This window comes from Corvus moneduloides, chromosome 10, assembly GCF_009650955.1.
Source record: "Corvus moneduloides isolate bCorMon1 chromosome 10, bCorMon1.pri, whole genome shotgun sequence".
Classification (NCBI taxonomy): domain Eukaryota; kingdom Metazoa; phylum Chordata; class Aves; order Passeriformes; family Corvidae; genus Corvus; species Corvus moneduloides.
In genome coordinates this window covers 3,262,151-3,272,244 of record NC_045485.1, presented here as the reverse complement: position 1 = coordinate 3,272,244, position 10,094 = coordinate 3,262,151, and the positions used below count along the sequence as shown (strand labels likewise).

General features: G+C 55.4%; 1 protein-coding gene across 1 annotated transcript; it reads right to left on the bottom strand.

The window, feature by feature from the left end:
• Positions 1-6,806: 6,806 nt before the first annotated feature.
• On the bottom strand, positions 6,807-8,549 carry SOX14 (SRY-box transcription factor 14). Its single transcript, XM_032120222.1, has 2 exons — positions 8,264-8,549; positions 6,807-8,110 (listed from the first exon to the last, which is right to left on the bottom strand). Exons 1-2 carry the CDS (start codon positions 8,533-8,535, stop codon positions 7,813-7,815), a joined length of 570 nt encoding a protein of 189 aa, XP_031976113.1. The 5' UTR covers positions 8,536-8,549; the 3' UTR covers positions 6,807-7,812.
• Between the last annotated feature and the right edge of the window lie 1,545 nt (positions 8,550-10,094).

Genomic DNA, 10,094 nt, shown 5'->3' with positions numbered 1-10,094 from the left:
GCACGGAGCCTGGGAACTCCAGCCTTTGATGTGGAGCGCGGGTGTGTGGGCTCTGCACAGGGCAGGCACCCACGAGGCGCTGGGCTTTGCAGTGCCACCAGCCTGTTTGATCTGGAGGGGATCACCCAGTGCCTTTACTCACACAGGGAGTTTTGGAAAAGGCTGGCGAGGAGCCCCGAAGCGCCGGCTGGAGCTCTTTAACAGCAGCCGCCAGGAAAAGTCTGCGCGGATCTATATCCGTATCTGGCTGGAGATAAAGATGTATATTTTTATCTAAATATACATAGAGAGAGGCGTTTCCAAATCTGGCTGTCTCTCTATTTACCTGCTTTTAACAAGAAAAAAGCGACTTCTTACGCTGCTCTTGCCACTGCATTTAAAGCAGAAATAGAAGTTTTTCCGAATCTCTCCCCTCCCAGCCTCGGCGAAGGTGTTCGAGAAATGACAAATGGTTTGGCAGCCTCTGTCTTTGGGCACACGGCTCATCCTGCCCCGAGCCATTCCTGTGAGGAAGGGCCATCACCGAGAGCACAGGGACAAGGAAGTCACCTCTGTCCCCAGCTCACGCCCGTCGAGGCAGAGCCACGGGAAGAGCTCGCCCTGGTGGGGTTGGTTTGGTACTTAGAGGTGTCGGGGGAGAGGTTTAGGTTTGCTCTTCGGCCACTCTCCTGCAAGGAGATTTGGAGCTCAGCTCCAGGCACCATCCAAAATGCAAACAAATACAGACCCTCGGATTTGGGAGGTCGGAGGCCGCCGGGCTGAGCCGTGCCCTGTGCTTTGTGCGTGGCCGGGCTTGCACCAGAGAGCACCCAAAATATGGGCGCCCACCATCCAGCACCATGGGTGCCCCAGCCCTCCCAAAGGACGTTTGCTGACAATTTAGGGAAATATTTTATATTTAAATCCAGATGTTCTGCTCCAATTCAGAGCCTCTGCGTGGGCTCGGGTGTCGTATATATTGTGCATATCTACAGCATACGCGGGCTGGGTGGATGGTTAAATCTGGGGCCGTGGATATATGAATGCTGTAAATAGCTGTACAATATGTGTATATTTTATTTTAGAGGCAGAGAATGGACTGCTGGTATCACACAAGCACAGGGATGCAGCACATACATGTTGAGCACACAAGCCCTGCTCTCTGTATATTATATATATACATATAGACACAGCTATAACACCAGTACTGCATATATTATTTATAGATACACACAGACATTTTTTTTCCCAAGTAAACCATTTCCTTTTTCACATTGCTAATTTACTCAAAGCCTGGAACATAAAAGAGGAGCTGGGGAGAGGAGAAGGGAAACTTCGCTTTACCTACTCCAGCTGAATCTCATCTCATTTCTTTTTTTTAAGGAAACTTCATTGTATATTCCAGAAAAGTATATTGGTGGGGTAGGTTTACCAGAGGCAGAGAGAATGTGCAGGGAGTGAGAAAGTGAATTGATGGATGGATGGTTAAATGAATATAAATGAACTGATACCTTTACAGGAAAATAACATTTCTTTTCTTTTTTTTTTATTCTATAGATCAGTGGGTTTTGTATCTGTAATTCTTTCATATCAGCAAAGAGGAAATAAACTCCCATGTAAATCATTTTCCCCCCATCTGGAAGCATATTAAAAGCATGCCTTTTTTTTTTTTTTCTTTTAAGCAGAGCCCTTTCCCCCCCCCCCCATTTGCTTATCGGTTCATCCACCATTACATTTTAAATGAAATTGCAAGACCCCCCTCTCCTCCATTCCCCCCCCACCCCCCCCCCGCCTCCCAAATTCCGGGCTGATGTCGAAAAGAGGGAATCAGCCTCTCCCATGCTTTAGAATAACTGACCTAGATTCAATTACAGATAGACCCGGCGGAGAGGACGGCACCTCGCTGCCTTCTCAGGGGTCTCTTAAAAAAAAAAAAAAAAAACCGCAGAAAATAGGAAAATAAAACACCCCAAAAAGAGGAGAAAAAAATGGGGGGCAGCAGATAAACAGACGCTTCCCACCAAGTGCTGCGGGAGCCCGAGCATCCCTCGCCCCGCCGGAGCCCAGCAGCTCCCGCACCGACGGCGCGACCCCGCCGCTGTCCCACCAGCAGGGACGGGGGATGCTCGCCCTCGCCGGGCGTGTTTTTTGGGGGGCCGCCTCGGGAAGGACAGCTTTTGGGAGGCGGGGGAGCCTCGCGGTTCACCCCGCTGCTTCCCGGGCGGGAGCGAGGGGACAGCCGGGAGCAGCGCGGAGCAGCGCGGTGCTCCCTCCCTCCTTTCTTCCCTTTCCCCGGGAGCCGGCCCCGTATCGGGGGGTCCCGTGCGGCCTCCCCCTAGTCCCGGGGGGCTGCGGCCTCACTGGGAGGGAGGAGAAGGGGGGGCTCGGGGTCCGCAAGGCTTGTTCCATTTCAAAGTGGGACCGGGGCCGCTCCAGGACGCGCCGCTCGCAAATATAATCTTCATATTCAGTTCAATGGAGTCTCCTTATAATTTACAGCGGAGAGATAAGGCTGGAGGATGCAATGAAAAAAAAATCTGAAGTCATCCTCTCCCCCCTGTACTGCGCTGCACCTTGGGCAGCGGAGCAGAATCCAGAATCTCAACTTCTCCCGACATATGTTTCCAGCAGATAAGTAAACAATCTGGACGTGAAATGAAAATTTTAATTAATGCAGTAATGCTATTACACCTCAAGTGTGCAAATCCCATTGCCTTGCACTGTGACAATGGGTGGGGAGGAGGAAAGAAAGCAGACAGACAACAAACCACAAGCAAATTCTAATCTGGGTTTTGCTTTTCACTCGGCTCCAATTGTTTTCATAGTTTGTTTCCTTTGAATTAATCTCATCCTTATATTTCAATAATTACCAGCTACTCATCTCTTCCCCTCTTTCTCTCACCCACTCAAAGAGCCGGCTCTCGCTCCCTCGCTCTCCTCTTTTAAATTGGGATCAACCTGGATTTAATTTCGGGGCTTTTAGGCGTACGCATGTTGCCTTGTTGCAGCGTGGACCTGCACAGACCCTGCACGTTATTTCTTGTTTAGCTTTCCGAACGAGAAGCGTTCAGGAATAATGAAGTATTTTGCCCTAATAAAAAGGGACGGAAAAAAGGAGAAAGGAATAATAATAATAATAAAGGCTGCGTTGTCCCTTTGATGTTGGTATAAAACACCCCAACTGAAACAGAGGCGTGTGAAGGGAGAAAAGAGAGACGAGGAGGTAAAATTAAGGATCGAGAGAGGAAAAAAAAAAAAAAATAATAAAAAGGGTAAATTACAGACACATCAGAAGCCCCCAGGCTTCCTAACTCCGGAGCGCGGCGCAGCTCGGGGAGCTCAGCCCGCGTACCCCGGCGGCACCGGGTTCCTGCAGCCCCCCGAGGGCACAGGGAGCAGCCGGGGCTGGGCTGCCTTTACCTCAAGATTTCGCATTCTAAGCGTTTTGAATGACTTTGTGATCTTTTTTAGGAGAGGCCGTGAGGACGCTGCGGCGGGGGGACCCTCGTGCGGCGCTCTGCCCGCGGGACCCGCTGCCACCCGCAGCCCCTCGCCGGCCCTCGGCAGCCCCGCCAGGGTCCCCGGCCCGGCCCGGCCGGTCGGGGCCGCTGCGAGAGGAGGAGGAGGAGGAGAAGGAGGAGGAGGACGTGTTTCTGATCACCGCTTACTTTTAAACACTACAATCAAGGAATGTAGCCAGGAGGTCGGGCCTGGAATAAAACCGTAAAATCAGAATTGCAATCTTTTTGATGTTTCAAAGTCTCTTTGAATGCCTTTGATACACTCAATAGCAAATTTACTGGGCTATTATCACTAATAAGCAGAAATAAGTAATATCTCTCAGAGACTTCTATGGGCTTAATGTGTCCTTTAAAATAAAGTTTTTTAACATCACTTAATTCCCCTTCTGTCTTTGTCTCTCCTGCAGCAGAGCTCCCTGACGATCGCACAGCTACACCTGGGCACCAGCGAGGGCTCTCTGGATCCCCTCGGCCTCCCAAGATCTTTCCTCTCCCTCTCTTATTTGTTGTTTTGTTTAAAGGAAGGCCAGAGTGGATGATTTTAAGTGTCTAGGTGGTCCTGCAGGCAGCACTGAGCCGAGGAGAGGAGAGGAGAGGAGAGGAGAGGAGAGGAGAGGAGAGGAGAGGAGAGGAGAGGAGAGGAGAGGAGAGGAGAGGAGAGGAGAGGAGAGGAGAGGAGAGGAGAGGAGAGGAGAGGAGAGGAGAGGAGAGGAGAGGAGAGGAGAGGAGAGGAGAGGAGAGGAGAGGAGAGGAGAGGAGAGGAGAGGAGAGGAGAGGAGAGGAGAGGAGAGGAGAGGAGAGGAGAGGAAGATGAGAGGAGAGGAGAGGAAGATGAGAGGAGAGGAGAGGAAGATGAGAGGAGAGGAGAGGAAGAAGAGAGGAGAAGAGAAGAGAAGAGAAGAGAAGAGAAGAGAAGAGAAGAGAAGAGAAGAGAAGAGAAGAGAGAAGAGAAGAGAAGAGAAGAGAAGAGAAGAGAAGAGAAGAGAAGAGAAGAGAAGAGAAGAGAAGAGAAGAGAAGAGGAAAAGAAAAAAGAAAAGAAAAGAAAAGAAAAGAAAAGAAAAGAAAAGAAAAGAAAAGAAAAGAAAAAAGAAAAGAAAAGAAAAGAAAAGAAAAAAGAAAAGAAAAGAAAAAAGAAAAGAAAAGAAAAAAGAAAAGAAAAGAAAAAAGAAAAGAAAAGAAATTGAGGCGAGGGGGGAGCGGGCCCGGCGGCAGGAGTGACTCGGGCCCGAGGCCGCGGTGCTGCGCTCCCCACCCGGATCCGCTCGGCTCCGCGCTGCCTGCGCGGGGTTCCGCGGGTGCGGGCGAGGCTCCGCGGTGAAGCCCAGCCCGGGACAGCGCCCGGCCGCTGGCACCCAAGGCGTGGTGCGCATAACCCCGCGGCCTTTGTTTAATGATTTTATTGAAAGAAGGAGACAGTTGTGGGGAAACAGGTTTGACAAGGAGCTGCATTTCCCCCTCGAGGGAATAGCTTTTTTTCACCCCTCTCTCTCTCTCTCCCCCTCTTTCTTTCTGTTTTTGGTTTCCCTTTGACATCAAAGTCAGTAATCGGTTCATTGCAGTGTCAAGATCATTATTTAATTTATTTATCTCCACGAGTTAAATAGCTACACACCTGCAGCCGGGCGGGAGGGTTGGAGGGATAACACGGCGCAGGGAACGGGAACCAAACACGGCGAGCAGAGGCTGCGGAGGGGCGAGCGGGGCGGGAGGGGGACGGCGAGGCAGCGAGGAGAAGAGAATGAGAAGCAGGAAGAGAAGAAGAGTAAAGAGAGAGGAAAATAGGAGAAGAGAAAGAGAGGGAGAAAGAGAAGGAGAACGGAAGGAGAGAGAAAAGAGAAGGGGAAAATGTGAGAGGAAGAGAGAGGGAGAGAGAAGGAGATAGAAGAATTAATAAATAAAGATAAGAAGAAAAGAAAGTAAAAAGGAAAGCAGGAAGGAAGGAAGGAGTGGGGGGGAGGGGGGGAAATGAGCGAAAGGGGAAGGAAGAGGGGAAAGAAGAAAGAAGAGAGCGAAAGAAAGAAGGAAAGTAGGAAGGAAAGATCCCCGCCAAAGTTTCCAGCCCCGCCGCTCCGCGCTCACCACCTCGCCCCGATGTTTCCCCGAGGCCCCGGCCCCACCGAGCCCGTTCTCCCCCGCAGCCGCCGGGGCGGCCCCGAGGGTCTCCGGGCTCAGGGGTACGGGGCGTCCCCCAAAGCTCAGCCGCGGTGGGGAGCGGCGCACGGGCGCGGTGCCCCCGCGTTGCCCCATGGCCGGCGTGGCACGGGAGGGCGGGGGCCGGCGCTCCCCCCGCCCGGCTCTGCCTCCGACCATTGTCAGACTAATGCGGCTGGATGTCGGAGGACACTGAGCTATCGGTGTTATCAGCCGGGCTGACAGCGCCTGTCAGCTGGGGTTACATCAGCGCCCGCCGCCGCCGCCGCGCCGCCCCACGCCGGCCGCATCCAGCCCCGCGTGTCCCAGCGGATCGTCCCGCGGCTCCCAGGCCCTCCCCAAGCCAGCTCCTTTAATTGTCCTCATTTGTAAGAGCCGTTTTGTCATGCTAAACAAGGCTGGAGCAGCCATTCTAACCTCTCCTTTCAGCCCTTTTCTCCTCTCCCCTTTTGTTTACCTTCGCCTGATCTCTCATTTATTTATCCATCTATTCTTCCCCCGCTTACCCTCCCATTCAAGCCCCATGTATGTTAATTGTGTTACGCCGTTTAATTCTAACATCGGTCTCCAAAGAGCACTTAATGAGCAAAGCGCATCCAAACACGCGGCGCTCCGGCTATTCAGCCCTTCCAGACGGATCCTCTGCCTCTTCCTCCTTCCCGTCATCTCTGCCCACCGACTCCCTCCCTCCGCCGAGGGAAGAGCCCCCCAAACATCGCTAATTGATCCGCACAAGATGCTGATTCCAAACCACCCCCTTCCAGCACCGCCACCGCTCCCCTCTCCGCTCCAAATATTCCCTCGCACCGCTAAAACTTCAACGCCGCGGAGGCAACTCGGACAAATCCGGTTCCCCGACGGGACGGGACGAGGGGCGGGGCGGGGGGGAAGCAGCCCCCCGCAGCCCCTCGGTTTCTCTCCGCTCCATCCCGTCTTTTCGCAAGTTTTCTCCCCCCGCGGCCGCGTTTCCCCGACGGGCTCCGAGCGGAGCCCGGCACGGCACGGCACGGCACGGCTCCAGAGCGGCCCCGGCCCGCGGGGCTCGGGGTCGGCACGGGGAGAGCCGGGGGCTGCGGGCGGGGGTCGCAGCGCCCGCAAGCCCCGGGGTGGGACGCGGGGCTGCGTCCCCGCACTCACACCACGCACTTGCCTCGTTTGATGACAGATTGTCTTTATTCAAAACGTCTTTGTTCAACAAATGAAAAGGTTTAACGAGGTAAAATCCTGCCGGATACATCTTAGTTTCTGTTTCTTCTTGCCCAAGACATTGTGAAAACATATTTAAATTGCCATCGGTTTTTATTCGGTTTTTCGTTATTATTAGTAGTAGTAGTATTAATTTTTTTTTACAATTCTACTGCCTGACTTCATACCTGACGCTCTGTCTAAAGTAAACTTAGATCTAGTCTCACTGGATCACACAAATTTAAGGACTATCTGTTTTAAATTAAGCAAACACTATCATATGTTTTAAATATAAATGTTTCTCCCGTCTTTTTTTTTTTTTTTTCTTTTTTAACTTTGAAGAACCTTTTTTCTGACATGAAAAGCAATTTTACCTAGTAGTACGTGGTGGCAAAATATATATATATTTATATATATATAACACAGCTGATCTCGTCTTTCAATGTGCAAAAGGAAAACAACGAGGGAAAAAAAAAGAATAAAATCAGAGTAAGACCGGGACTTCCCAAAGTCAAGTCCAAGTGACAAGAGACCCTGAAGAACTCATAGACATTAAGAGAATAAATAAAAATCGAAACCGCCTCTCTCTTTTTTTTTTTTTTTTTTTTTTTTGTCTTTTTCCCTTTTCCTCCCCGCTTTGTCCCGAAAGGGCAGTTCAAGGTTCGCTTTTCTTTTCTGTTTTTAAACACATTTACAACTCTTACAAGTGCCGGGCTCCTATCTGCCCCGGCGATTGCAGATCCCAACCGAGCCAGGGGCCAGCTCTCGGGGCGAGCTTTAGGCGAGAGCATCTCCGAGGCAGCGTCCGCGTCTGTCCCGGCCCGGCGGCGGGCGGCAGAGTCCTGGTTCGCGTGGCCTTTTGCTCCTGCAGGTTTTATGTACATGCACACACGGAGGAATCCCAGTTCCAGCTGCCAGCCGGGGTGGGGGACACACGCACACACACACGCCTGTGGGGGTGTGGGTGGGTGGGTGTTACATGGCAGTCGCGTGTGCTGAAGAATAGGGGTCTATCCCAGTCTTGGTCATGCCTGGGAATAATATGTAGGCAACTGGAGGTTGCAAACTGGAAGCCGACCAAGCGGTACAGTTACATGGCACGACATAGCCCGGGTTAGTTGGCGAGGGGTGAGTGTGGGTGTGTTGGCTGGGGCAGCTCAAGCTGCCGAACGCCCCGTTCTGGTATCCCAAGGTGGAGGCGTAGGGCAGGGTGCTGGTGGCTAAGGTGTGAGGAACCTCAGTCATCTTCTGAATGGCGCTGGAGCTGAACTGGCTGGGGTCAAGTAAGGAGTAAGGTGCTGAGGTGGGAGGCAGGAAAGCCCTGGCCTTCTCCGGGGAGCTCAGCAGCGAGTCAGTGGCCCCCACGGGAAGCCCGGCGGCCTTTAAGGGATCGGTTTCCCCGAGGTAAGGCAAAGGGAAGACATACCTGTCCTTTTTCAGCAGGTTCTTGGGCTTGCGCCGCGGCCGGTACTTGTAGTCGGGATGCTCCTTCATGTGCTGCGCCCGCAGCCGCTTGGCCTCGTCGATGTACGGGCGCTTCTCCGCCTCGGAGAGCAACTTCCACTCCGCGCCCAGCCGCTTGCTAATCTCCGAGTTGTGCATTTTGGGGTTCTCCTGGGCCATCTTGCGCCGTTGGCCACGGGACCACACCATGAAGGCGTTCATGGGGCGCTTGATGTGGTCGCTGGGCTTGGACATGCTTCGGCCGGGCGGGCGGGCGGGCGGCTCTGCGGGGCGCGGCGCGGCGGCTCGGGGCGCCGGACGGCGGCGGCAGGACGACGAGGAGGAGGAGGAAAGGCAGGAGAAGGCCGGAGGAGCCGGAGGAGCGGCAGGAGCGGGCTCAGCTGATCATCACAGATCCTCCGCCAAGGCCGTCCCCGGCGGGAGCCGTGCCGGGGCGGGGCGCGGAGCAGCGCGGAGCGGCGCGGAGCGGAGGCCCGCGGGGCCCGGCGGGCACTAGGCGGGCGGGGAGCCGCCGGGCGCAGCACCGGGCCGGCGGTGGGGACGCGGGGCGGTGCGGGGCAGTTCAAAGGCGCGGGGCTGCGGCGGGCAGGCTGACATAGCGGCAGGGCGGTCACAGCGCGGCCGGGCGCCCAATCAGCGCGGAGGGGGCCCGCTTAAAAAGAGAGGGAGAGAGGAAGGGCGAGAGGAAGAGGAGGGGAGGGGACAGCGGAGGGAGGAGGAAGGAAGGAAGGAAGGAGGGGACAGGAGGACCCCCCCCCCCGCCTTCCAACGCGCGGATTAAAAGGAAGGCTTTTGTCAGCCGCTGCGCTAATAGCAGCTGTGGAGGAAGGGGGAAGGCGAAGGGGGTCGTCCCCATCTTCCTCATCCTCCCCCATCCCGGGGGTGTGCGGAGCGGGGCCGCTCCCAGCGCCCTCCAGGCTCCGCCGCCGCCGTCGGGGCTGCGAGCGCTGCGCTCCGCCGTGCGCCCACCGCTGTCCCGCTTCCCCCTGCTGCCCCCGCCTTCCCCGCGCTCCCGACCGCTCTCCCGCTTCCCCAACCCCCGCCTTCCCCGCTCCGCAGCCCCGCTTAACCCCGGGAGCCGGCCCGCGTCCCGGCTTGCTTTGAATAATTGCCTGCCTCCCGCGAAACGCCCGTGGGGAAAATATTTATTAAATGGAAACAATTGTCCCGGCTCCCGAGGGGGACCGCGTTTGTTCCGGGCTTATTGGTTTTTAGCACCTGCTTTGGTTAACAAACCTGCTCCGAAAAGGCTCCCCCGGGCCGCCCCCTGCCCCCGCCCGCCCGCGTCCGACAGCGACCGGGGAGGGAAACGAGATGTCGGGGGGTGCTCCCGGGACGGGCGGGGGGCGGCCGGCCCGGCCCCTCCGGGGTCCCCCCGCGCCTCTCCGCCCGAAACTTCGCCTCCTGCCCGGGGGGAGCCGCCGCCGCGGGCCGCTCCGTGCCGGGCCGCCGCTCCCGCGGGGCTCTCGGCTCCCCCTCCCCCCCCCCCCCCCAAATAATATTATTAATAGAATAAACAGCCTTCGCCCTTATTTCCTCCTCCTTCTTCGCAATAAATGACTTTCATTTCCCGGCAGAGCCCTGTGCGTGCGGAGCCGGGGAGGACGAGGAAGATGAAGAGGAGGAGGAAGAAGAAGAAGAAAGGGGCGAAAGATTTGGAGTCCGCTCACCCGGACGGGGCCGGCAGCGCCCGAGGCTTTGGCTCTGCCGCCGCCGGCTCTGTCCCAGCGGCTTTTTTCGTTGCGCCCAGAAATGCGCCGCGAATTTCGCAGCCCGCGCCAGGACCCCCTTGC

What these genes read in the sequence shown, in the direction of transcription:
- SOX14 (XM_032120222.1), bottom strand. Translation starts at nt 8,535, where the DNA reads ATGTCCAAGCCCAGCGACCACATCAAGCGCCCCATGAACGCCTTCATG. An exon ending in AACCTGCTGAAAAAGGACAG is followed by an intron (nt 8,111 to 8,263) that starts GTATGTCTTCCC and finishes ACTTGACCCCAG; the next exon opens with CCAGTTCAGCTCCAGCGCCA.